At 50.3% G+C, this 27,916-nt stretch overlaps 1 protein-coding gene across 1 annotated transcript in view; it reads left to right on the plus strand.

Moving 5' to 3' along the window:
• The window catches only part of LOC146830648 (uncharacterized), a 515,492-nt gene that overhangs the window by 240,931 nt on the left and 246,645 nt on the right, over positions 1 to 27,916 (plus strand). Inside the window, exon 12 of the mRNA XM_085604827.1 lies at positions 11,591 to 11,689. Within this exon, the coding sequence (XP_085460953.1) occupies positions 11,591 to 11,689 (99 nt within the window). The remainder of the gene's footprint in view (positions 1 to 11,590; positions 11,690 to 27,916) is intronic.

Genomic DNA, 27,916 nt, shown 5'->3' on the forward strand with positions numbered 1-27,916 from the left:
CTGTGTTTTAAATCTTAAGTTCGTAGTCCATCCAGAAGACCCTTCTGCAGTAACTTTTAAACTTTTACGCACCCATTGAAAACCTATGGGAGCCCGCGTGTAACTTTCCTCACTGCACACGCGACCCGTGGACCTCCTGGTCACTAACTAACGTTAGCTCCTTGTAGGCCCAGCGATTCTAGAGGCCCTAGGCCTTTTCCCTTTCCTGTTCGTGGTACTTATACCACTATTTTAGTATATGGTTTGAGTGGCCACCAGGGCCCATCCATATAAGGTGCAACTTCTGTATATTGTAATACTTTCTTGTTTAACGATTTGTGCTCCTGTGCTCATAAAGAGTCTAGGGGATACTTTGAGTAACAAATACACATATATTTTGAATATATATCTGTGTGGTGTCCTTTCATTGGTATAAAGGGGGGTTACATATGGTAAAACAGCCTGCTTAACACGCTTTAACGAGTTTAGCCTCAAAGGCTGCTTAGCCTACGCTACCACTAGGGCAGCTAGTCCGAAAAGGTTGACTTACAACCACACCATAAGGGTTGCTTGGCATGGTACAAGGTGGTCACTTTAACTAGTGAACATCATATACCAGGCCAACTTCTCACATTGGTGAGCAGCGGTTGGATTTGAGCTTGCTGTGTTTTACCATTGTAATCTCTTTGTTACCAATTGAAAGATCACATAGGTACCTGTAGGTACATATAAAACAAGATTAGATATACTTAAGTTCTACTGAACTTAGTTGTTGTAGAGAAAAGGGAGTAGCACACCCTGACTACAACTACTAGATAGGTTTAGTTGGAAAACCCAAGTGTAGGTAGTTGCAACACATCCACCCACACTTAAGAGCAATGGCTGGGGCAGAGGGGTCCAATGTACCCATCTCTGTCGAGAGTGACACCCAGAGGGCACCAGCCATCTTTGCTCCCCTAAACCAAAATGAGCTCAGGCAGTTGGCAAATATCAGGGGCCTTAAACAGCCCAGGAACCCTACCTCTGCTGAACTCAGAGAACTCTTACAAGCTGATGAAGATCAGAGAGCTCTCAAGAAAGCCTCCCAGTTAGACCCCTTAGGGACAGGAACAGGAGGCCCTCCTTCTGAAGATGCCACTGAAGTACCCCTTTCCCACAGTCACCCCTTAGTTGAGCATCTGACTACAGATGATGAGAATCAGCATAGGGACAGGGATGACAAAGGGGGTGAATCTGACAGTAGTAGCAGTTCAGATGGGAGAGATAGCCCAGTTCCAGGTGCCAGACCTGCCTCAGCTAACTTAAGGCTGCAGGGGACTGATAATGGGTTCACCCCATTGGATCTCCCTAGTGGACTTAACCAGGGGCTTGGGAGGCAGAGGAATCACTCAGGTGACTCTAATGCTTCTCATGCCTCTAGAGGCTCTCAGGGTCACTCCAGAAGAAGGATGACCAGCCCTCAGAGGAGGGAACATGAGGCCAGAATGAAGGCAGCTCAGCTGAGGATCAGGAGACAGGAGCTAGAAGTAGCCCTGATGGAAGAAAAACTGAACAAGGCTAGGCAACCTAGAGAGAGTGGGTCTATACCCACTGGTGGCAGCATTGTCCCTAAGGACAAAGATAGGGTCTTTGACAATAGGAACCTGTCCAAGGTTGTGCCCCCCTACAAAAGTGGGGATGATATCCACAAGTGGATGACTGCTCTTGAGAGAGCCTGCAAAGTGCAGCAGGTTCCTGACGACCAGTGGGCAGCAATCTTATGGCTCTCCTTTGAAGGTAGAGGCAGAGATAGACTCCTCACTGTTAGAGAGGAGGATGTCAGAAACTATAGAGCCTTGAAGAGTGTCCTAGTTGATGGGTTAGGCTTAACCACTGAACAGTACAGGTTAATGTTCAGAGATACCCAGAAGACACAGACTCAGGACTGGTCTGAATACATTGAATGTGCCACTAAGGCTTTGGAGGGTTGGTTGCTGGGAAGTAAGGTATCTGATTATACAGGATTGTACAATTTGATGATGAGAGAACAGATTTTAAATAACTGTCAAAACCAGCAACTGCATCAACACTTGGTTGACTCAGATCTGACCTCTCCCCAAGAATTGGGAAAGAAGGCAGACAAATGGGTCAGAACCAGGGTTAAGCAAAAGAACCAGAACCAGGGCCAAGGGGGTGATCAGAAGAAAACAGACCAAAAGGGTGGAGATCAGAAATCCAAAGACCAGAAGTCTTCAACAGGGCCCCAAACTAGTACTAACGAGGGTGGGTCCCAGCCTAAAGGGAAGAAGAAAGAAGGTCCAAAGAAACCCTGGTGCAAATCTTGCAAGAATACAACTCACTGGACTAGTGATTGTAAGAAGGGTGGAGCCCCCAACACTGTTGCCCCTAAGGCACCTGCTCCCAGTACTACTGTTAGCAGTGTTGGTCCCCAGACAAAGGGTGTAGTGGAAATCACTATGGGAACTGAAGGAGATTCTGACTTAGACAGAACCCTGACATAGGCAGTCTTGATCTGTGATGGGGACATGGATTTGTCCCTGACTGTGAGCCCCAGTAATCTGGGCAAGTACAGACAGACTCCTTTAATAAATGCAAAAGTGGCTCAAGCCTACAGGGACACATGTGCCAGTGTCACTATGGTGACACCAGGCTTTGTGGATCCTGGACAGTACATACCAGGTGAGAATTACCTGGTGACCAATGCCAGCAATGCCACTACTTCTCATAGTGTGGCTATTGTTAACTTCTCATGGGGAGGGGTAACTGGCCTCAAAAGGGTTGTGGTTAGTGCAGACCTCCCAGTAGAATGTTTGTTGGGCAATGACCTAGAGAGTTCTCTATGGTCAGAAGTGGAGTACAGGACACATGCAGAGATGTTAGGTATATCACCATATGTCCTTGCTGTGACCAGGTCACAGGCCAAAAAGTGCCTTACTGAACCTCAGGTCTTGGATCCTGGAACAATGGACCAAGCACCTACCAAGAAGAAGAACAGGAGGGTTAAGGCTGTGCCTTCCCCCCTGCCTCCAAGTGATGATCAGTCTTCCCAGGAGTATGATCTAGAGGACCCTGAAGGAACTGTCCCTGAAGAGCTTGAACCTGATCAGGTTGAGTTTCTGGGGACAGGGGGACCTTCCAGGGCTGACTTGGGGCAGGCGCAGTTATCCTGTCCATCTCTTGAACCCCTCAGACAGCTGGCTGCTGCTGAGGCTGCTGGGAATGCTCAAGGTACCCATAAAGTATATTGGGATGATGGGCTCCTTTATTCAGAGGCTAGAGACCCAAAACCTGGTGCAACCAGGAGGTTGGTTATACCTCTGCAATTTAGGGGCTTCCTTCTTACCTTGGCCCATGATATTCCTCTAGCAGGACACTTAGGCCAGAACAAGACCTGGGACAGGCTTGTCCCTCACTTTCACTGGCCTCACATGAATGAAGATACCAAGGAGTTTTGTCGCTCCTGTGTGACCTGCCAAGCCAGTAGCAAATCAGGTGGCACAACAAAGGCCCCCCTAATACCACTACCTGTGGTGGGGGTCCCCTTTGAAAGAGTGGGTATAGATATAGTGGGTCCCATGGATCCCCCCACTGCATCTGGGCACAGATTTATACTGGTGGTAGTGGATCATGACACCAGGTATCCAGAGGCAATTCCCCTTAGGACCACTACAGCTCCTGTTGTGGCCAGGGCCCTACTGGGAGTATTCTCCAGAGTGGGGTTTCCTAAGGAGGTGGTTTCTGACAGAGGTACCAACTTCATGTCAGGATACTTGACAGCTATGTGGAAGGAATGTGGTGTCAACTACAAGTTCACCACCCCTTATCACCCACAATGCAAAGGGCTTGTTGAGAGATTCAACAAGACCCTAAAGGGTATGATCAAAGAATTACCTGAAAAGCTCAGGCGAAGATGGGACATCCTTCTACCATGCCTTCTGTTTGCTTACAGAGAGGTCCCACAAAAAGGAGTTGGCTACAGCCCCTTTGAATTGTTGTTTGGGCACCCTGTGAGAGGCCCACTGTGTTTAGTGAAGGAAGGATGGGAGTTACCTCTCAAAAAGCCTAAACAAGACATAGTGGACTATGTACTTGGTCTCCGCTCCAGGATGGCTGAGTATATGGAGAAGGCATCCAAAATCCTTGAGGCAAGCCGGGCCTTACAGAAAGCTTGGCATGACCAAAAGGCTGTCTTGGTTGAGTTTCAGCCAGGACAGAAGGTATGGGTGTTGGAGCCAGTGGCCCCAGCAGCACTCCAAGACAAATGGTCTGGACCCCATACAATCCTGGAAAAGAAGGGAGAGGTTACCTACTTGGTGGACCTAGGAACTCCCAGGAGTCCCCACAGGGTACTCCATGTTAACAGGTTAAAAGCATATGTTGACAGGGCAGACATGGGCTTGCTCATGGCTACAGATGAGGGACAGGAGGAAGAGAGTGACCCTCTCCCAGACCTGTTGTCTCAGAACCCTGAAGATGGTTCAGTTGAAGGAGTGACCCTTGGAGGCAACCTCACTGATCATCAGCAGATTGAATGTAGACAGGTTCTACAATCATTTCAGCATATGTTTTCATTGATACCTAGTCAAACTGACTGGTGTACCCATGTGGTGGACACTGGTGACAGTCTTCCTGTAAAGAACAAACTTTACAGACAACCTGACCACGTCAGGGACTGTATATAGGCTGAGGTACACAAAATGCTGGAATTGGGTGTCATTGAACCCTCAGAGAGCCCTTGGGCTAGCCCAGTGGTTCTGGTCCCCAAACCTCACACCAAAGATGGCAAGAGAGAGATGAGGTTCTGTGTGGATTACAGAGGACACAATGCTGTCACTAGGACAGATGCACATCCTATTCCAAGGGCAGATGAGCTCATAGATAAACTGGCTTCTGCTAAGTTTTTGAGCACATTTGATTTGACAGCTGGCTATTGGCAAATCAGGTTAGCTGAGGAGTCTAAGGCCAAAACAGCATTCTCAACCCCAGGAGGACATTATCAATTTTTGGTGATGCCCTTTGGTCTGAAGAATGCACCTGCCACCTTCCAAAGGTTGGTGAATCAAGTCCTTACTGGGTTGGATGACTTTTGTGCATCATATCTTGATGACATTGATGTCTTTAGCTCCACCTGGGAGGATCACCTGATCCACCTGAAGAAGGTACTTGGGGCTCTGCAAAAGGTAGGCCTCACTATCAAGGCTACTAAGTGGCAGATAGGGCAGAGTAAGGTTGTGTATTTGGGCCACCTTGTAGGTGGAGGCCAAGTTCAACCACTGGAGAGTAAGATACAATCCATCAAGGACTGGTCTCCTCCAACCACCCAGACTCAAGTTCGAGCTTTCTTGGGCTTGACTGGGTACTACAGGAAGTTTGTTAAGAACTATGGGTCCATTGTGACTCCTCTTAATGATCTGACATCCAAGAAGATGCCCAAAAAGGTTCAGTGGACAGTAAGCTGTCAAAAGGCATTTGATGACCTGAAGAAGGCCATGTGCTCTGCACCTATCCTGAAAAGTCCTGACTACTCCAAAGAGTTTATTGTCCAAACAGATGCTTCTGAGTTGGGTGTGGGAGCTGTGCTGTCACAACTTAATGTAGATGGTCAAGACCAACCCATTGCTTTTATTAGCAGAAGGTTGACCCCCAGAGAGAAGAATTGGTCAGCTATTGAGAGGGAGGCCTTTGCTGTGGTGTGGGCCCTGAAGAAGCTGAGGCCATACTTGTTTGGCACTCACTTCAAGATTCAGACCGACCATAATCCCCTCTTGTGGCTAAATCAGATGAAGGGTGAAAACCCCAAACTGCTTAGGTGGTCCATTTCCCTACAGGGGATGGACATTACAGTGGAGCACCGGCCAGGTACAGACCATGGGAATGCAGATGGTCTCTCCAGGTACTTCCACTTAGGACATGAAGACGAGACTGGTCAAGGCTAGTTTAATGTCCCTGCGTTTGGGGGGGGGGGGTTGTGTAGGAGAGTAGGGTCTGCTATCCTATGGTCACCCCAAATTTTTGCTTTTTGCTTCACTGGTTTTTGACATATTGAGGCTGTGGGCCTGCTAATCAGACCCCCAGCCTGCTGTTCTCTCTACTAAATTGACACTATGCACTATAGGTGCATAACCAATTGGAATTGGATCACCCTGTGAGCCCCTGTACCAGTGTACACTAGGTACCCAGGGCATTGGTGTATCTAAGGCCTACCAGGGGCTGAAGCATGTATTGTGCCACCCCTGGCCTAACAATTTGACACAACTGGCTGATCACTCAGCTGGGGTAAGTTGGTGTAACCACCTCTTACTTAGGTGTAGTATACCTATACCTAACCTTAAATGGAACACATGTTAACCTATAAGTCACTCCTATGGCAGGCCTTAACAATCCTGAAGGCAGAGTGCTTGGTTCCATGTGAGATGGTGCTCTGGCATGAGCTGAGCCTGTCTGCAGTGGTCGGAACAACTTCCTTCTACCGTTTCCAGATATCGCCATACCATATACTCTTAAGTGCATTATGAACCTCGCGGTTAAATGCTATCTTTGGTTTGGCTTTATCAAAACATGTCGAGTAAGGTGTCATACGAATTGGAATACTAACCCCTCGCCAATTCTGGCGACGGGGTTAGCATTCCACCCTTCTAGAGGGACATGACATGTACAGTACCTGAAACCCGGGTAAAATCAGACATAGCCTCAGCTCCACAAATTGACGCTGCCACCACAGACACAAGTCTGCCCTCCTGCTGCTGGGAGTCCTTCCAGCTTGGGAGACGTGGACAAAGGGTTTCCTGCCAGGGGAGGTGCGAGCACCACCCCAGACAGGATTTTGTGTATTGGTCAGGTAGGGCTTGAATGGAATCAGACAAGCCTGAGGCTCACAAGGAGCCTCGGTGCATATGCCAGTTCAAACCGGTCCTGGGGCACACCAGCCCCGGACCTGGGGCGAGCTGGACAAAGGATTGGGGGTGTAACCACCCCCCTTCCTGGTCCCACCCTTAGGGAGGGACCTAGCAGGTAGTCCGGCCCCTAGAATCCGCTTAAAGGTAGGAGCTGTGTCCTAATACTTCAGACATCCTGGAATCAACTTACTACAAAGAAGAAGACGGGAACTTCGACGCTCTGCTGCACAGAGGACAGAAGGAAATCTCCCCTATGGTCAGGGAGTGACCATCTTGCTAACGCAAGCACCAACCAGCTACTCGACGTCTGCTTTGCCGCCGCCTCCTGCCGGAGCCTGAGCCCAGAGCCCGACAAGACCTGGACCTCCAGACCTCTCACCGCCCGATCCACAGTCCCTGAAAAGAAGAAACCCGTGGAGGCACCGAGACACGTGGAGCCAGACATCTTGAAAGACCCACGACAAGCTGCAAGCGCAACAACAGAGGCTCCCTCCAAGTTGTGCTTTGGGTCCTGAGAAGCCCAATATCCAAGCAGCATCTGCATCAAAGGTGAGCCCTCCAGCATCTCCACGATCTGCGTGGGGCCCCTCTGCACTTTGCATCTCGACCAGCCTGCCCGGTCCCTGGTCCGTTGGCTAGTGGCCATTTTGGCGACGAACCTTGAAAACTACGATGCTGGTCTGGTTGCTCCAGACTGGCCCCTGCTGCTCTCCAAAGGAGCAGCCCCTCTGACCTTGCTGGTCAGAACAATCAGCTTTCTTTACTTTCCACGACTCCTGCCTTTGCCAAGGCTTGTTTGCTTCCTTCGAGTCGCCGACACAGCCGACAGCGAGAGCCTGCGTGGAACAGCTCGTGAACCGACTCCTGGACGTCGTAGACCTTCAGGGACCACGTGGCTGCGGAGACAAGCTACCCCTCATCACCTGTTTGCACCCAACATCGCCTGGTACCTACCTGGTGCCACGCTGGTCACTGGCTAGTGACTGTGAACACTGTTCCCTCTGCTTTCAGGTCTTCTACAACTCCGATCCACTCTTGGATCCACCGCATCTCTTCTGGGCCGGTCGCCTGCAGCATCTTTGTCATCAGGCTCCATTGACCAGATAGACGAAACCCGGCGCACTTCGAGACCTATGCACCCGCTTCCTGTGGGTGAGGTAAAGCTGGCACTCCGGTGCCCAAGTGTAGAGAAACATCTCTAGTGTCTGTGTTTTAAATCTTAAGTTCGTAGTCCATCCAGAAGACCCTTCTGCAGTAACTTTTAAACTTTTACGCACCCATTGAAAACCTATGGGAGCCCGCGTGTAACTTTCCTCACTGCACACGCGACCCGAGGACCTCCTGGTCACTAACTAACGTTAGCTCCTTGTAGGCCCAGTGATTCTAGAGGCCCTAGGCCTTTTCCCTTTCCTGTTCGTGGTACTTATACCACTATTTTAGTATATGGTTTGAGTGGCCACCAGGGCCCATCCATTTAAAGTATATTATAATACTTTCTTGTTTAACGATTTGTGCTCCTGTGCTCATAAAGAGTCTAGGGGATACTTTGAGTAATAAATACACATATATTTTGAATATATATCTGTGTGGTGTCCTTTCATTGGTATAAAGGGGGGTTACATATGGTAAAACAGCTTGCTTCACACGCTCAAACGAGTTTAGCCTCAAAGACTGCTTAGCCTACGCTACCACTAGGGCAGCTAGTCCGAAAAGGTTGACTTACAACCACACCATAAGGGTTGCTTGGCATGGTACAAGGTGGTCACTTTAACTAGTGAACATCATATACCAGGCCAACTTCTCACAGGTCTTGTGTCAAATCTGAATGTCTTGCAAAACTTTGATTGCCTCTTGGGAAATCTAAAATTTCTAATCAAGGCCTTCGGGTCCTGCACTCCTCCACTCCCTCTGATTCCATGCTCTGGATCCTGGCATACAGTACTTTGTAGAACTATTCTCTTTAAAGATCTCTGTGGCCCGAGTGACAGAGTATTTCTGCACAGAAGTATAGTCACCCAAACCTGCTCCCCAACATCTGTAGTTACGTAGACCCTGTCAGGGTCCACCCAGCTCTGGATCTCTCAGTGTAGTTGATGCATTTATGCTAAGTCCAATCATATCCCGCCTGTCCCTTTATGCACCCGGTTCTACATCCCAGTTCTATACATTATGAATGTATGATGTTACAAAGCATACATTTACAACGCATGCCTTTACAACGCAGTTTTTAAATCGCAACATCCTTTGCAACGCACACATTTACATCGCATGCCACTAAAACAATTTTTTTTAAACTACACTTACAACGCATTCCATTTCATCGCATCATACCTTTACAACGCATGCCATAACATTGTATTTAAGGTAAGTGTTGGATAGTGTAGGGGTAAAAATTACTATTCTAACTCCAGAGGGTGCAACAGTAGGGTAAGTGTAGGATAGTGTAGGGGTAAAAATTACCATTCTAACTCCAGGGGGTGCAACAGTAGGGTAAGTGTTGTATAGTGTAGGGGCACTATGCGTTGTAATGGTATGCGTTATAATGACATGAAATGTAATGCCTGCGTTGTACTGATATGCGGTGTAGTGTCATGCGTTGTAGTGACATGCAATGTAATGGCTGCGTTGTAGTGACATTCATTGTCAAGGATGTTGCGATGTAATGACTGCGTTGTAAATGTAGTGCGATGTAATGACTGCGTTGTAAAGGTTGTTTCCCATACATTATATTTACTTGGCCTGCTGTACTAGAACATGCTACACCCTGAGCTGTATACTCTTTCTCACCATCTCACATCTGCTGTAAAAGCATCCCCGCTTGTGACCCAACAGAGTTAACTCTTCTCCTACTAAGCCTGTGTTTCTCTGTCTGATTTTTGAACCTGTACATAAGTAAATAGCTATGCTTCTTGCTATCAAGATAACAAACGCATCTCAGATGCTCCATTTCCCATATATTTTAGCACTAAGTGTCCATCTCATATATGTGTTGATTGAGTAAATGTAGCATCGGAAAGTTCTAAACATGGTAGCGTGCCCTGATGGATTAGATATATGGAGAGGTTCTATGCAGAGACTGATACTTTGGGTATCTTTGAGAATAGCCGCAGAGAGAACACTGACTATTTCCCATGAAGGGACAGTTCATGCAGATGCAGGGAGGAAGATGAAGAAAACTAAAGACAAGTGGGCATTGTGGCAACAGGGTGTGGCCGGAAGTTCTGTAAGCTTTCATTCGATGTCCATTGTACTAGCCCCGTGAGGGTTATAGTTATAGACTTAGGACCCGATTACGACTTTGGCAATTAAAGAACCACTGTTGCTTTTTGGGGGTCCGACCACCCGCTTCCCTGGTGGTCCGACTGCCCGATTACGAACACAGCGGAAGACAGCCTCAAGACCGCCGGCACCACCGACATTTGCCGCTACTGTGCGGTGAATGGTAGAGGTGCAATATGTGGACCACCATCCAAATTACGACATGCCTTTCAGCCAACCTTTTCCTGGCAGATACACCACCTTGCGCAAGTCAACAGAAAGGCAAGTAAATTGCTGAAAACATGACCCCAGGATGATTGTGCACTTAGGGTATGTCACTATTGTACACGCAAAGCGCGACAATACCTTCAAGTCGGGTTAGCGTATAAAAAACGCACTTACCCCCAACTGGCTGGGATGACGTTCTGGTCATGTCCAGCAGTGTAATCCTGCTTGACTCCACCGCCATGCAACTGCCAACCCTGTGGGAAACTCCTAATATGGCGGGCAGAATGCTGCCGACTCAGTAACGTTTTTAAGAACTGCAGCCGTGGCGGCCTGGCGGTTCAGTCGTATTCGGGCCCTAATTCTAAAATGATTACAGAATTACTGCCAGTCCTGGTGCCTGAATGTAAAATGGCCAGCCCCACAGTAAACATATTTAACTCCATCAGAAGCCTAAAAAGATGTTTACAAAATTGACAATTGATCTCCAATAATTTAGCAATTTAATTACATTTAACTAACCCTGGGCGTAGTTTGAGTAGTAGCGCTACGCGTAGCTATGCGAAGTGCACTTCGCACTACGCGAGCTATGCGTAGCTACGCAAACTGTGTGGTGCACTGTGCAAAATGCTGTTTGCACTGATTGCACAGTGCCGGATGCATGTCCGCACTGTTCAATTGTTGCAAACCGCATCTTGCACAGTGCAAGCGGTCGTTTTCTGCTGCTCGGGTAGATTTGTACTCGAGCGGCAGCTTTCTCAACGCGGACTGGTAGTTTCTCATCGCAAGCGGTCGCGAGAATACGCGACCACTCGCAATGAGAAACCTGATCTCCCCGCGTTGAGAATCTCTCCGGAAGATTTGTTTTCCACGCTCACGATTGGCAACTTGATGTTGCTGATCGCGAACAATGAAAAAGTCTCACCGGGATGTTATTTTGCTCGCTTACGGTCGCCAACTTGATGTTGAAGACCGTGAGCAATTAAAAAATGCCTGCTACGCTACGCGTTTTTTGCACTGTGCTACGCAAACTACACAAACTACGCGAGCGTAGCGTAGTCCTACGCCCAGGGTTACATTTAACTGCATGTGCTATATGTATACAATAGCCCATTTATAGCCTCCATTGATTAATCAAAATGTTGCTCGGTGATAGTGACATCAAGTTAAGAAAATGATATTAATTTAACAACCTGACTAACATTGAAGCTTTGATTGTTTCTTTCTGGCAGAATGGGGAGACAGCTATGCACATCGCAGCGCGACACGGCAACCTAAAGATGATTATTGCTTTGATCGAAGATGGAGGAGAGCCCACCTGGCAATCAAAGGTAACTGCTTGTCGAATCTCTTCAGCTCTTTATACTGCTGTACCTCTCTGCAAACAGCTCATCCATGTCACCAATCTCACTAGACTCACCGCGTCCAGTCCAAACAAAAAGATCTATAACCAGCCACCGGTTGACAAAAGTGGAAATAGAGAGCTGTGGATTGAATCTGACAACAGAATACATTGTAAGGCCCTCTGAATCTACACACAGAGTCAAAGATGTAACAACTGCATTTTTTATAGGGTATTAGACAATCCCCGAATATAAGTAAAACAGTATCCCACAGGATTTCTGAACTGATCGTTCTACAGTCATGTAAAATCAATTCAGTCATCTTAGCAACCCTGTGAAGAAACTGCAGCTTTCTTCTCTGATAAAATCAGTAACCCATGGATGTCTACCACCCTTAACAATGTTCCTGCTCTATCTATTGCCCTGAGCCTGTAAGCCAACCACTGACTTCCTTTATTAGAGACATTATAACTAATAGCCAATGAACTGATGACCACTGCTGTATCTTGCTGATCTTCTGGGTCTCTGAAAGACCTATGTCCAGCAAAGGTCATGAGGTCTCTACTTTGTATTTGCAAAAATGAGCTTCTGTCCATCTCTAACAACCTGCTAACTCAAGGTATTTCCCTAAAGGAGTTGAATTAAGAAGTAGTGAAGCCTCTTCTAAAAAGAAATGCCACATTTAGCTCAGATAACACAAATAACTTTCATCCAATTTCGCTACTGGCCTTACTTGGTAAAGTGCTAGAAAAGTGGTGCTTATACTGCTACAGCATCATGTAGAAACAAATGGCATCCTTGAATTGTTCCAGGTGAGTTTCTGCTCTGAGTAGAGTAAAGAATATCGTCTTAAAGCCCTCTGTAGTGGGCCACACCAGCCATGAAAGACCTGCTCCAGCATTATCAGTGATGTCATCAGTGATGTCATATTTAAGATGTCATCAGTGATGTCATCAGCCAAGTCACTGACCATGTCATGAGTGATGTAATATGTGAGGTCATAAGCAGTGCATTGCGGTGGCGTAAATTATAGTTAGCTCAGGTAACTATAACTGCTGAATTTCTCTTGTTTTATACTAGTGAAATGTCAGCCTAACTATAATATCCCTGTAACCTTTGTTTTTTTCAGTGAATTTCTAAGGTTTTTTCAATTCTATTTCCTAACTATAACATCTCTGTAACCTTTGTTTTTTTCCAGTGAATTTGTGAGTTTTTTAAAAATTCTATTTCGAAATAATTGCGCCTCTGTAACCTTTGTTTTCTTTGGTGAATTTGTAAGTTTTTTAAAATTCTTATTCCTAACTATAACGTCTCTATAACATTTGTTTTTTAATTGATTTTCTAAGGTTTTTAGGATTTGTATTAATTAACTTTAATGTCCATATTACATTTGTGTTTTTAGGTGTATTTGTACAACTTTAAATTTTTTTCTATAACTAGATATTGAACATTACAACTGCATGATGCACACTTGTTGTATTAGTCATCTATTTGTTTAAAAAGTACATTAACCATCTTATTTCAAAGTGTAAAACACATATATAGACATATTTTACATAAAGTTGGAGCCTAGCAGTTTAATTAATTAAACTTTCCCCTTTGTAGTCATTTGTTGAAAAAACGACATCAAAAATGCATTTTCCTTGTTCACGGCAACACCGGAGGTGCGATGACGTTTGTAGTCGTGACAATTGCAGATATGTCACGAAAACACAAAGCAGGAACTCAATAGCCACCACCTCATTCAAAAATTATAACTATATAATTTATTCTAACAATCAAACCAGATAAATCACTATCTAAATAACTATAAAACATGTATCACTCTCTCAATATCGCTATAACAGTGTGTATTCATGCTTCACTGGGTTATGCGAATGGGTGCATAAGTCTCTGAGTGGGTATTTAAATCTGTGAGTAGGTATGTGAGTGAGGTATGTGAGTAGACTCATGAGTCTTTTAGCGAGTCTGTTAGACTGTTTGAGTGGGTATCTGAGTGGGTGTATGAGTGTCTGAGTGGGTATCTGAATGGGTGTATAAGTATCTGAGTGGGTATGTCAGTGAGTACATGAGTGTGTGGCTGAATGGGTACATAAGTATCTGAGTTGGTCTGTGAGTGGATGTATGAGTATTTAACTGGGTCTGTCAGCGGGTGCATTAGTCTGTGAGTGGGTGTGTGAATGGGTGCATAAGTGTTTGAGTGGGTCTTTGAGTGGCTGCAACAGTCTCTGAGTGTGTCTGTAACTGGGTGCATAAGTCTCTGAGTGAGTATGTGAGTAGGTGCATCACTGTCTGAGTGGCTATACAAGTGAGTGCATGATTTTCTGTATGGATATACGAGAGAGTCGTTTAGTGGGTATGTGAGTGGGTGCACGAGTCTCTGAGTGAGTCTCTCACTGGGTGTATAAGTCTTTGACTGGGTATATGAGTAGGCACATAAGTCTTTTACTAAGGGGTCATTTACGATGTCATTCAGAAAGCATTCCAACCGAGTTGGTCTCAGAATGGTTTCCGACCGAATCGGATACGGGTAGTCGCACCTACCGATTACGATGATTCCGGATACAATTCGGTCGGACTCCCATTGACTACAATGGCAGACTGTGTTCCGACCGAATACACAGGCTCCCATTGAAGAATGGGGTGGCTGGGGAAAATTATACACCCTGTGGGAGGCACCCCTTGGTGCCTACCACACTGTGCATGGTCTGAAAAGGGGGTACAAGTGAAGGGGCGCCTGCTACGGGCCCCCAAAGTCATATTCCGACAGCCGATCCATGTCAGAACAACTGAATCAGGAAGGCTGTCCGAATCCAACATCGCAATCGTCACCCTGAACCAACTTGGACAGTCCGACCGCTGTCCAAACATCGTAATCAGTCGTTTGGAAAGCTTTCCAAATTGGTCGGAAAGACGGGTTCTGAATCTGATTCGGCAGACCCGAATCTGATTCGGAACCTTTACGAACGACATCGTAATCGACCCCTAAGTCTATGAGTGGGTGCAACAGTGTCTGAGTAGGTAAGAGAGTGGGTTTATGAGTGTCTGAGTTTGCATGTGAGTGGATGCATGAGTCCTTAAGTGGGTTTGTGAGTGGGCACGAGTTTTTGAGTAGGTCTGTGAGTGCGTATATGAGTCTCTGAGCACTCTTGTGAGTATTTAGATAATTATTTCAGTGAGTCTCTGACTGGGCGCAAAGGTGTGTGAGTGGGTGTGTGAGTGTCTGAGTTGGAATGTAAATGGATGTACAACTGAGTGGGTATATGAGTGGATATGTCAGTTTGTTACTGGATCTATGAGTGGGTGCAGAAGTGTTTGAGTGGGTCTGTGAGTGGTTGCATGAGTCTTTTTCACTGGATGTATAAAACTCTCAGAGTAACGCTCTCAGTGGGTGCATTAGTGACTGAGTGGGTCTTTGACTAGGAGCATAAGGTATGTGAGTGGGTGCATGAGTCTCTTAGTGGGGATACGAGTGATTGCATGAGTTTTTTTGTGGGGGTTAGGAAGTCAGAGCATGTGTCTTTGCGTGGATATGTAAGTGGGTGCATATGTCTCTGAGTGGGTCTGTGACTGGCTGCATAAGTCCTTCAGTAGGTCTATAAGTGGGTGCATGAGTCTCTGAGTGGGTATATAAATGGGCGGATGAGTCTTTGAGTGAGTTTGGTGATTGGGTGTATAAGTCTCTGACTGGTATGTGAGTGGGTGTGTGAGGGTCTGAATGGGTAAGTGAATTGGTACCTAAGTCTGTGACTGGATCTATCAGTGGGTGTATAAGTGTCTGAGTGGGTCTGTCAATCAGTGGGTGTGTGAGTGGAAGCATAAGTCTCAGTGGGTCTGTGAGCCGGTGCGTGAGTGTCAGTCGGTCTGTGATTGGGTGCATGAGTCTCTGACTGGGTCAGTGAGTGGATGCATCAATCTCTCAGTGGGTGTGTGAATGTAAGTATAAGTCTCTCAGTGGGTCTGTGAGTGAGTGCGTGAGTGTCTGAATGGGTTTGTGAGTGGGTGTATGAGCTTCTGAGTAGGTTTGTGAGTACATGCATGAGCTTCTGAATGCTTATGTGAGTGCACACTTGGGTCCCTGAGTGAGTTTGTAAGTGGGTGCCTTAGTGACTGAGTGGGTATGTGAGTGGGTGCATGAGTGTCTAAGTGGATATGTGAGTAAGTACATGTGTCTTTGACTATGACCAGCGAGGGTGTGTATATAGATATTGATACTTTTTGTTTTATATTTCCACCAATCGTCACAAAGACATTGCGATAGTCACAACGTCCCTGTGATGGCACATGGGTGGGGCTGCTCTGGCGGCGGCGGTGTAATTGCGAATATCGCGAGCGATGTAAAAAAAACAATTTTGGACACATAACGTATGTCACTCACTAACACCCCCATTCCTCAAACATGGGGCCAGAGTACCTCTACCCTGACTCTTTATGTCAGCTCTCACAGATTTTTTATCCCTGGGAACCATTCGTGATTGATAAAATGGCAGCCGTAACTTTCTGTTCAGGTTGTGTCCAGCCAATCGGAGCATTCCTGTTGGGGCACGCATTCGTGAGTAATCGCAAAATTGTAGCAATATACCTGTGGCCAGAGATATCAGTATAATTTTCAACTTACATTTCTCTAGAACTACTGAACGGATTTGCACCAAATAACCCCTTCCATGCTGCGCAGATTCCGCCGCTGTGCTGACGGAATCTTGCGCGGGCGTGGTCATGACGGAACGGTTCCGTCATGAGCACAGCTCAACCGTGGCTCATGACGGAACCGTTCCGTCATGAGCACCGAAGGGGTTAACAACTAGCATTTGCAATGCAATAGGTCTCGCATTTGTTAAAGTTAGAGCTGTTGGCATTTAAAATGACAATGTTTTTTACTTTTTTTATGTGCAGTGAAGTAATTATATTTGCATAGTGCTTTTGCCATTTGTATAAAAAAGCTAAAGTAAAACACATTGTCATTTTTAATGCCAACACCACTAACGTTAACAAATGTGAGATCTATTGCATTGCAAATGCTTGTTTACCTAGCGATGTTGCAGGGTGCAATACACATATGGTGCTGCACCCTGCAAAGTTGTAGTTATTGGCATTATAAATTCCAATATTTTTTACCTAGCCAGGGTTGCAGAAAAGGTGGTAGTATCTTCTATATTGTCCTTGGTAAAGACCCAAACGAGTTACCAAGGTCCGGAATAGTAAGGCGGGCATCAGCGCATCATCATCGTCAGTCCATCTGATCGCACTAGCGTCATGCTAAGCAAGAGCAGATTACATGATTTGCCAGGAATCACAGGATGTTGAGGCGAAGCCGGGACTCGGATCCGGTTCCTCAATTTCAAAGTCTGCAACTCTGACCGCAATGCCACGTTCTCTCCCCAAAGCAGTTTCTTTATTTAGTGCATTCACTGCAGTGGTCAAAAAGTTCATAATGGAAGATTCTTATCTTCCGTAATGGCCACAGCAGTTTTCGTTCTACCCATTGTGTAATAACTAAAAAATATAAGATAAAAGGAAGGGGAACCAAATTAGTATCGACATCTTATGGACACGCATGAGCAGAGACAGACCTGGGTGTAATCTAGCTGTACTAAAAACAAGCATTGGCATAGCCAATAGGTCTGGCATTTTGGACCTTATAAGAGTTTAGCCAGGGCTATTGTCTTTGCCAATGTATTTATGCTATGTTGTAGAGCAGTGTGGCTGCTGTGTAGAATGTTGAAAAATTATAATAAAAAGTGTTAGAAACATTTTTGTTAACGTATATATAACCAAGAAGACGTTATATACAACCGGACGGCCCTATTAAAAAAAGAATTAACATAAAAAAATGTCTTCTAGTTTTTTGTCCTCGCAATGCTGGTGACATCTTCCTGCCTGTTTTAATGGCATAAAGAACGAGAGGGTGGAGGTTGGGAAATAGTACCTGAATTACAACACAAGCAGTGAACGGACACTAGGGGAGAATCAACAGATGCCAGAGGGAAGACTGATGTGGTGCCGAGGTGGTGGGGTGCTGGTGTGGAAGTGATTCTCAGGTGATGTTGTATGATACTCAGGTGGAGCTGAGGGATGTTAAGGTGATTGTGTGCTGGTGCGGAGGTAATGCTCAGGTGATGCTGAGTGATTCAAAGGTGGTGCTGAGTGATGCTGTGGTGTTGAGTCATTGTTAGAAGGGCGCCCGCCGGGTGCCCGATGGTATCGGACTGACCACCCCGAGGGTCACCGTTCCGTAGGCGAGTAGCCGAGCGCCGCTGAGAAGCCTCCTGAGCGAGGTCCTTCTCCTAGTTTCGTAACAGCCAAGTAACCCCACCACCACAAAGGGACACAACCAGGGTATCAATTCTTATACGTTTTTATCGGTAAGCAAGGCAGATTTCTGTGGCAATATTTACAGGTGGATCGAGAGATCCCAAAGAGTCTCAAAGTCTGGTTGGGATGGGGTAGCAGGACAGTCTCAGTCTTAGCCTGGTACTGGACACCCTGCGCCTAGCTCTCAATCCTCGAGCCGGGGGGGTTCCGTACGGTTCAGGGGGATTGCTGCGGCGAGGTCGAGCCGCGACGAGGTCAGCAGGGCTCCGATGGTTTCTTTCTGCGAGGTCGAGCCGCGACGACGTCAGCAGGGCTCCGATGGTTTACTTCTGCGAGGTCGAGCCTCGACGAGGTCAGCAGGGCTCCGATGGTTCGGGAGTGTCTTCTTCTCAGCAAGAGGGGGGAGCCGCGACGCAGTCAGCAGGGCTCAGAGGTCCAAGTTCCAAGTAATGAGTCTTTCTCCATAGGGTCAGCCGCGATCCGATCAGCAGGGCTCTTGACTCCAGGATACAACTGCCGTCCTGGCGGAAGGCTGCCCCAGATATAGGTCTGGACCCCTTTGATGTCCGGACCCTTGCGCCTGGGGGGCGGAGGAGCCGAGATGGGAGAGGCCAGACACCCAGCGGGAGAGGCGCCCGCGCCCAGGAGGGCCGGAGGGCGATTGAACCCAGGCGTTGAGGGACGGTTGGGGGTCCCATCGAAACTCCCCTCCTCCGGGATCGGTGGAGTGGCCACTTGGTCCCCCCTGGCCGGATCTTGGTGCCTCGATGTCGGGGCTTCGCTGGGGCTGATGTCCGGGCGAGCCGGGTCGCGTAGGCTGGCGCGGGCGGCAAAGTACAATCTGGCGGGACCCCGAAGGGTGGGGGATGCCCCCGTCGGGTCGGGTAGGAGGGTTCGGGACCACGCCACGAGGCCGGGTCCAACAGGCGTCCCCCCCAGCTGAAGGCAGGGAGAGTCACCCATCGTCTTGGGGGTTCTCCTCGCCGAGGCGGAAGAAGCGGGACAGGCCGTCTGCGTTGGCGTGGTCGTTGCCGGGCCGATGATCTACAGTGAAGTCCATCCCCTGCAGAGAGATAGACCATCGCAACAATTTCGGGTTCTCGCCTCTCATCTGCATCAACCACCGCAAGGGACGGTGGTCGGTTTGGACCCGAAAGTGGGTGCCAAAGAGGTAGGGCCGGAGCTTCTTGAGGGCCCACACCACGGCGAAGGCCTCCCGTTCGATGGTGCTCCATCTCTGCTCCCTGGGCAGCAGGAGCCGGCTGATGAAGGCCAACGGCTGGTCAACCCCCTCAGGGTTTACCTGGGACAAGACGGCCCCGATTCCGTACTCTGAGGCATCCATCTGCACTACAAACTCCTTGCTGTAGTCGGGGGCCTGCAGCACGGGAGGGGTACACATTGCTGTCTTGAGGGTCTTGAAGGCCGCCTGACAGCGGGGCGTCCAGTGCACCTTCTTGGGCTGCTTCTTTGATGTGAGCTCCGTGAGGGGGCCCACAATGCTTCCATAGTTTTGGATGAACCGCCGGTAATAGCCCGTGAGTCCCAGGAAGGCCCTCACGGCTGTTTGAGTGGTTGGGGGCTCCCAGGCCACGATGGCGTCGATCTTTGGCTTGAGGGGAGCCACATGGCCGCTCCCCACTTGATGTCCCAGACAGGTTACGGACCCTTGGCCTATCTGACACTTGCTGGCTTTTATGGTAATTCCGGCCCTTTGGAGGGCGGTCAGGACCTCCCCGAGGTGCCTCAGGTGCTCGGCCCAGTGGCTGCTGAACACCGCAATATCGTCCAGGTAGGCGGCGCTGAACGCTTCTAGGCTGGCCAGTACCTTATTTACTAGCCTCTGGAAGGTCGCCGGGGCATTTTTCATGCCGAAGGGCATCACGCAGAAGTGGTAATGGCCATCGGGTGTGGAGAAAGCGGAACGCTCCTGGGCGCTGGGGGTGAGCCCGATCTGCCAGTATCCGGCGGTGAGGTCGAAGGTGCTAAGGTAGCGGGCGGCCCCTAGGCGTTCGATCAGTTCATCTGCCCGAGGAATGGGATGGGCATCGGTTTTGGTGACAGCATTCAATCCCCGATAGTCCACACAAAACCGGAGCTCTGGGGTGGCGCCGGGGGCGGCAGCTTTCGGCACCAGGACCACCGGGCTGGCCCAGGGGCTGTCGGAGGGCTCGATGACCCCCAGGGCCAACATTTTGGTGACCTCGGCGTGGATGCAGGCCCGCACTCGCTTGGGGACACGGTAGGCTCGGTGTCGCACAGGGGGGCTGTCCCCGGTGTCGACGTCGTGGACGCACCATCGGGTGACTCCGGGAGTGAGGGAGAAGAGAGCAGCGAAGCGGTGCAGCAGTCCTTGACAGTCTCTGCGCTGATCGGGAGTCAGGGTAGCAGAGAGGATGACTCCTTCCACGGAGCCGTCCTTTTCGGAGGTTTTCAGGAGGTCGGGTAGGGGCTCGGAGTCGTCCTTGGCCCCATCGTCCGTAGCCATCAACAGACTAAGTTCGGTTCGGGCAAAGTGGGGTTTGAGTCTGTTGGCGTGGAGGACCCGGAGAGGGTTCCTGGGGGATTCCAGGTCGACCAGGTAAGTGACGGGGCTTTTCTTCTCGACCACCTTGAAGGGCCCGGTCCACTTGTCTTGGAGGGCACAGGGGTCGACGGGCGACATGACCCAGACCTGCTGGCCGGGCTCGAACTCGATGGAGGAGGCGTTCTGGTCATACCAGCGTTTCATCTCTTCCTGGCTGGCCTCGAGGTTGGCTTCGGCCAGTTCCCTGAATTTCCGGGTCTGGTTTCGCAGGGTCAAGAGGTACCGGTAGACGTCCGGGGGAGCATCTTGGATGGTGGTCTCCCAGCCTTCTTTGACCAGGCTGAGAGGGCCTCGGACAGGGTGTCCGTACAAGAGTTCGAAGGGGCTGAACCCCAGAGATTTTTGCGGGACCTCCCGATAGGCAAACAGGAGGCAGGGCAGCAGGACGTCCCACTTGTGTCTCAGGGGCTCCTCCAGGCCTTTGATCATCCCTTTCAATGTTCGGTTGAATCGTTCAACTAGACCGTTCCCCTGGGGGTGGTATGGGGTGGTGAATTTGTAGGTGACCCCGCATTGTTGCCACAGGGACCGCATATACTTCAAGATAAAGTTGGTGCCTCGGTCGCTCACAACCTCCCGGGGGAATCCTACTCGGGAGAAGATTCCCATCAAGGCCCGGCCCACCACGGGGGCCGTCACTGTCCGGAGAGGGATGGCCTCGGGGTATCGGGTGGCATGGTCGACCAGGACGAGGATGAAGCGATGCCCCTGGGAGGTTCGGGGGTCCAGGAGCCCCACTATGTCGATCCCCACTCGCTCGAACGGGGTGTTGACTACGGGGAAGGGCTGGAGAGGGGCTTTGACCCTTCCCCCGCTCTTCCCGCTGGCTTGGCAGGTCGGGCAGGTCCGGCTATGATTGTCCACGTCCTTCCGCATTCGGGGCCAGTAGAAGTGGGTCACCAGGCGGCTGTATGTTTTGTCCTGCCCCAGGTGCCCGGCGAGGGGCACATCATGCGCCAGATTGAGTAGGAAGTCCCGGAACCTGAGGGGGACCACCAGCACGCGGCTGGCCCCCAATTCCGCGGTCTTCTGCTCGCTGTAGAGGAGGTCGTTGTCCCAATAGACCCAGTGGGTCCCCGCCTGGTCTCTGGCGGCCTGGGCGACTGCTTGCTGTCGGGTTCCTTCGAGGGAGGGGCAGGTCTTTTGTTCTTGGCGGAACTGCTCCCCTGTGGGGCCACCTTCTTGGCGCCATTGGGCGAGTTCGGGGAGGTCGCCGAGCGCGGCGACCTCGTCCGGGGCGAGTTCTGGCGGCCCGGCCTCGGTGTCGGCTTCTTCTTCGACGGAGGGGGCTGGTGGTTCGGGCCATTCCTGCTCTTCGAGGGGAGCCTTGACGCTCGGTTGGATGGCCCGGGCGGTTGTGGACCTGGTGGTTGCGCAGACCCATTCGGGCAGTCCCAGCATCCCCAGATGCTCTCGGCGCTCAACGTGGACCCAGGGGGAACTTTCCAGGTCGTTCCCGAGGAGGCAGTCCACGGGGGTGTAGTCGCGGACGGTGACCTTCAGCATGCCCGACACTCCCCCCCACTCGAAGTGAATCCGGGCCATCTGGCACAAGCTCTCAGTGTTGTCTGCCGACCGGAGGGGGCACAGTACGTTAGGCAAGATCTGTTCGGGGGTCACCAAGTGGCAGCGGACGGCTGTCACGCTGGCTCCGGTGTCTCGGAGGGCTTCGGCCTGGCGTCCATTAATGGTGACCCACTGTTGGTACTTCTGGGTGTTGCTCGGAATGGGAGCCAGGGGTACCATCTCCCGACTGCCCAGGCAGACTAATGTCATGGCGGCGGGTTCCCACTCGGTTGGTCCGGCGTCGTAGTTTTCTTCCTCTTCTCCCCCTTCCCCCAGGGCAGCGGCCGCCAACTGGCGGGGGGGTGGCCCGGTGGTCCCCGCCCGTCGGTTCACGGGGCAGGTAGGGTCACTGGCATAGTGCCCGGGTTGTTGGCAGTTGTAGCACGTTACCGTTGGTCGAGGCCCTGGTCCGGCTGGAGGTGGCCCTCTTCGAGCGAGGGATGGGGAAGTGCGGTTGGGGGGGCGGTCCCCGGGGAGGACTCCGGGGTGGCCCCGCTGGAAAGTCTCTGTTCCTGTTCGATCCTCCTCCTCCTCCACCCCGCTGGCGGGGGGGCCCGTGGGGTTCCGTTGGTACTCCCCCATCGAGTTTCTTGGGACCCGGGTGTTTACCCATCGATCGGCCTCGGCGGCGAGCTTCCGCGGCTCGGTCAGCTTGCTGTCGAGGAGGTGCTGTCTCAGCTCGATGAAGCAGTTGTTGGAGAGGTGCTCCCATACAATGAGGTCGAACAGTTGTTCGTAGGAGGTGACCTTGCTGCCCTTGATCCAACCTTCCAGGGCTCTGCTAAAAAAGTCTACGTATTCCACCCAGGTGGTACCGGGGAGCTTCTTGCAGTCCCGGAAGCGTTGGCGGTACATCTCTGGGGTGAGCCCATAGCGGGTGAGCAGGGCCTCCTTCATATGGTCGTAGGAGGTCATCACTGCGTCGGGGAGCTGTAGCAGGGTGTCTCTGCCTTCGCTGAGGAACCGTCCCCATAGGCCGGCACCCCAATCCTTCCGGGGCACCCGATGGGCGGTCATGGCTACCTCGTAGGCCTTAAACCATTGTTGGATGTCGTCGTTCTTGTAGTACTCTTTGACGACATCCTTGGGGATATGTACTTTCGCCTCGACCGGCGAGGGGGTGTCTCGGTTTCCGGGGGTGCCGGTCTCTCCATTTCTGGACTTGATTTCGAGTTCCTTAAGCCCCCGATCATGCTCGAGGGTTAGCCTCCTCTCCTCCAGTTCTCGGTGCCGCTTTTTCTCCTCTATTTCTTCTTGCAACCGCAGTTGCTCTAGGGCCAACTTCTTTTCGGCTAGTAGGAGTTCGCCGTCCAGGCGGAGCCGGGCGAGCTCTAACTCGTGGGTCCTGGCCCTCTCCCGTTCTCGTATCTCCTCCGGGGAGAGGCCGGTCTCCGTGCTGGTTGTTCTCCCCTCTGCCGGGGCTGCGGTTGGTTGCCGGGGTACGTTTGGCACCGGGTTTTCTTCGGTTTGGGGGGAGGCCGCTTCGGACTCTACCTAGGTCTTTAGGGCTTTCTGCAGGTCCTCTTTTGTGTTTAATCCGGTGGTCGCGATGCCTTTGTCTTTACAAAACTGTTTTAGTTCCTTATGTGTATATTCCTCCAACCGTTCTTGTCGGAACTCCGCGGTTGGGGTGGTCGTTCATGGTTACCCTGTGTCTAGGTAGGTAGTGGGTGAGTTACTCGCTGTACGAACTGCGTCGGGCTCGGATCGCACCGCTGGCCACCAATGTTAGAAGGGCGCCCGCCGGGTGCCCGATGGTATCGGACTGACCACCCCGAGGGTCACCGTTCCATAGGCGAGTAGCCGAGCGCCGCTGAGAAGCCTCCTAGGCGAGGTCCTTCTCCTAGTTTCGTAACAGCCAAGTAACCCCAACACCACAAAGGAACACAACCAGGGTATCAATTCTTATACGTTTTTATCGGTAAGCAAGGCAGATTTCTGTGGCAATATTTACAGGTGGATCGAGAGATCCCAAAGAGTCTCAAAGTCTGGTTGGGATGGGGTAGCGGGACAGTCTCAGTCTTAGCCTGGTACTGGACACCCTGCGCCTAGCTCTCAATCCTCGAGCCGGGGGGGTTCCGTACAGTTCAGGGGGATTGCTGCGGCGAGGTCGAGTCGCGACGAGGTCAGCAGGGCTCCGATGGTTTCTTTCTGCGAGGTCGAGCCGCGACGATGTCAGCAGGGCTCCGATGGTTTACTTCTGCGAGGTCGAGCCGCGACGAGGTCAGCAGGGCTCCGATGGTTCGGGAGTGTCTTCTTCTCAGCAAGAGGGGGGAGCCGCGACACAGTCAGCAGGGCTCAGAGGTCCAAGTTCCAAGTAATGAGTCTTTCTCCGTAGGGTCAGCCGCGATCCGATCAGCAGGGCTCTTGACTCCAGGATACAACTAACGTCCTGGCGGAAGGCTGCCCCAGATATAGGTCTGGACCCCTTTGATGTCCGGACCCTTGTGCCTGGGGGGCGGAGGAGCCGAGATGGGAGAGGCCAGACACCCAGCGGGAGAGGCGCCCGCGCCCAGGAGGGCCGGAGGGCGATTGAACCCAGGCGTTGAGGGACGGTTGGGGGTCCCATCGAAACTCCCCTCCTCCGGGATCGGTGGAGTGGCCACTTGGTCCCCCCTGGCCGGATCTTGGTGCCTCGATGTCGGGGCTTCGCTGGGGCTGATGTCGGGGCGAGCCGGGTCGCGTAGGCTGGCGCGGGCGGCAAAGTACAATCTGGCGGGACCCCGAAGGGTGGGGGCTGCCCCCGTCGGGTCGGGTAGGAGGGTTCGGGACCACGCCACGAGGCCGGGTCCAACAGTCATGTTGAGGTGGTGGTGCTGCAATGATGCTCAGGCGGTGCTGAGCTGCTGCTCAAGTGGTGCTGAGTGATAATGAGTTGGTACTATGCTGAGGTGATGCAGCGCTGATTCTTAGGTGGTGCTGTGCTGATGCTGAAGTTGTGATGCTTTGGTGCTTTGCTGGGGTTTTGCTGTGCTGATGATGAGATGGTGCTGATGTTGAGGTGGTACTGCACTGGTGCTGAGATGTTACTCTGCTGGTGCTGCGCTGGTGCTGATGTGGTGCTGCACTGGTGGTGCACTGAATAGGAGGTGGTGCTGTGGTGATGCTGAGATGGCACTGTGCTGATGCTGTGGTGGTGCTCAGATGGTGCTGAGTGTTACTGAGGTGGTGCTAGTCATGCTGAGATGGTGCTGAGTCATGCTGAGGTGTTGATGTTGCGCTGGTGCTCAGGTGGTGCTGAACTGGTGCTCAGGTGATGCTGAGTGATGTTGAGTTGGTTCTGTGCTGAGGTGATGCTGTGCTGATGCCGAGGTGGTGCTGCACTGATGCTAAGGTGGTGCTGTGCTGATGTTTAAGTGGTTCTGCGTTGGTGTTGAATTGCTGCTGAGGTGGGCTTGCCCTGGTGCACAGGTGGGGCTGAGGTGGGACTGCGGTGGGGGTTATGCACTGATGCAGACGTGGTGCAGTGCTGATGAAGCGGTCCTGTGCTGGTGCTCAGGTGGTGCTGTGCTGATGCTTAGTTGGTGCTGCACTGGTGGTGGTGCACTGACGCAGAGCTGGTGCTGTGCTTATGCTGAGATGGTGCTGTGCTGATGCGGAGGTGGTGCTGTGGTGGTGCTCAGGTGCTGCTGCACTGATGCTGAGCTGATGTGCTGGTGCTGAGGTGATGCTGCGCTGGTTCTGAGTGATATGGAGGTGGTGCTGAGGTGGTTGTGTGCTTGTGCAGAGGTGGCACTCAGATGGTGCTGAGTGATACTGAGGTGGTGCTGAGATGATGGTGAGTGATGCTTTGGTGGTAATCAGGTGGTGCTGAGGTGATACTGTACTGGTGCTGCGTTGGAACAGTGTCCAGGAAAGTGTGTCTGTAAGGGTGGATGCTCTGCATGATGGACAGATGGATGGATGAGTTGGTGGGTAGATGGATAGAAGGAAGGATGGAAGATTGCATGTGGATAAATGAATGGTGTTCTTGTGAATGTGTACATGGATAAGTGGATGAGTGAATGGTATAGTGTGGTGATGTCATGTTATTAGATCACTCTTGGAATTCTTTTCTGTCTAAGGATGAATGGATGGATGTATGGATGCACGCATGACCAGACAAATGCCCTGGATGATGGAAACCATTATATGAATGGATAGATTTGCATATGGATATTGATGCATGGATAAATAGATGATAGATTGAGTGCAGGTAGATGGCTAGATGCTCTAGTCGGTGCATATTTTATTTTTAAAATCAAAATAGGTGCTGGTGCCCAACGTCACAACTTTGCTTAATAGCTACTTGTGAGTTTGTTGGGTGGCAGGTGCAAGCATCGTTGCCCAAAAGATCACCAGCTAGAAAGTCATGGGGACTTGGATCTGGGCTCACGTTCAGGCTGTAGAATGAGGTAGGTAGCAGCATTGAGGGCAGGCCATGTGCATTTGCTGGCGGCACAACAAAGTAATCGAGACCACAGTTTCTTGAAGTGCAAAGCTAGCGATGTACAGTGTGAGTCCTGCTGAGCTGACCAGAAATGTTTGAGTTTGGGTTGGTGGTGGGCATAAGGGAAAGGAAGCAGAGGCACCCAAGGCACACTTTGGCTAGTGTCTGGGCAGGGGCAGCAGTGTGGTAAGAAGTGAAAAGAGCCCTGGTCCCCCAAAGTAAGGGGTGGTGTGCCCACCGGCAACCACCAGCAGAAATGAGGTACCCGCAACCACCAGCAAAAATGAAGTACTGGCACCGGTGATCACCAGCAGAAATGAAGTACTGGCAGTGGTAACCACTAGCACAAATGAAGTACTGGCACCAGCAACTACCAGCACAAATGAAGTACTGGCACCAGCAACAATGAAGTACTGACACCGACAATCACAAGCACAAATGAAGTACTGACAGTGATTTCAAAGAATGGATGGATCAAACTCACAATTGACAGTCTCTGGCCAACTAAATTCCGTGTGTTCAAAGCCCGTCCTGCTGAGACTTCAAGAGAAAGAATAGGGAGGGTGGTCAGAAACACAACTAGTTGAATTTTAAAATGTCCCACTGGAAGACAGTTTTAGGATAAAGCAACAATTTATTGTGACTGGCAAAATCCTGTAACACGTAATTATTCTATTTATACAGCAGCACACGCTATCCACGATAGGTGAGGTTGCATACTTTTTTAATTATTTTGAACCCAAAAAAGTACTGTATAAAATAGAAGCAATGGACTCAGAATAAATCTGCATTTAAATGCAACATACTAATTGTTCAATGTGTGGACCCTTCATATGCCATATTGGCTGTGCTGCTGATACAAAAGTAAAGCTTAAGCACAATAGCGTGGCTTCTGTGGCACTGCCATTCAAATGTAAGCAAAGGAAGGCTGCTGGTGGCTAAAAGGAGAAGTCAACAAAAAATCTAGCAAAGGTCACCTTGAAAGGGTTCTGTTTCCCCTTCGAGAAAACACTGCTGATATGCATCTCTGTCTCACAACTATTGGAATGGTGCACGCTCCATTGATAGTAGAACAAATAAGCGACTATTTTATACTCGTACATTCAGCAGGAGAATGGTTTAAATGGGGAACTTTAAGGTGCCTGTAATGCTATTAAAAGGCACTCATCAAGCACAAACATACTAAATAAATAAATAAAACGCATTTCGTAGCGCGCGCTGCAGCGCGCGCTACGAAATTCGTTTTATATATTTAATTGTTCACTTACCTGTAATTATCCATATTCCAGATTTTAGAACCCCCCACCCTGCCCCTCCCCTG

Source organism: Triturus cristatus, chromosome 5_1 (genome assembly GCF_964204655.1).
Source record: "Triturus cristatus chromosome 5_1, aTriCri1.1, whole genome shotgun sequence".
NCBI classification, from domain to species: domain Eukaryota; kingdom Metazoa; phylum Chordata; class Amphibia; order Caudata; family Salamandridae; genus Triturus; species Triturus cristatus.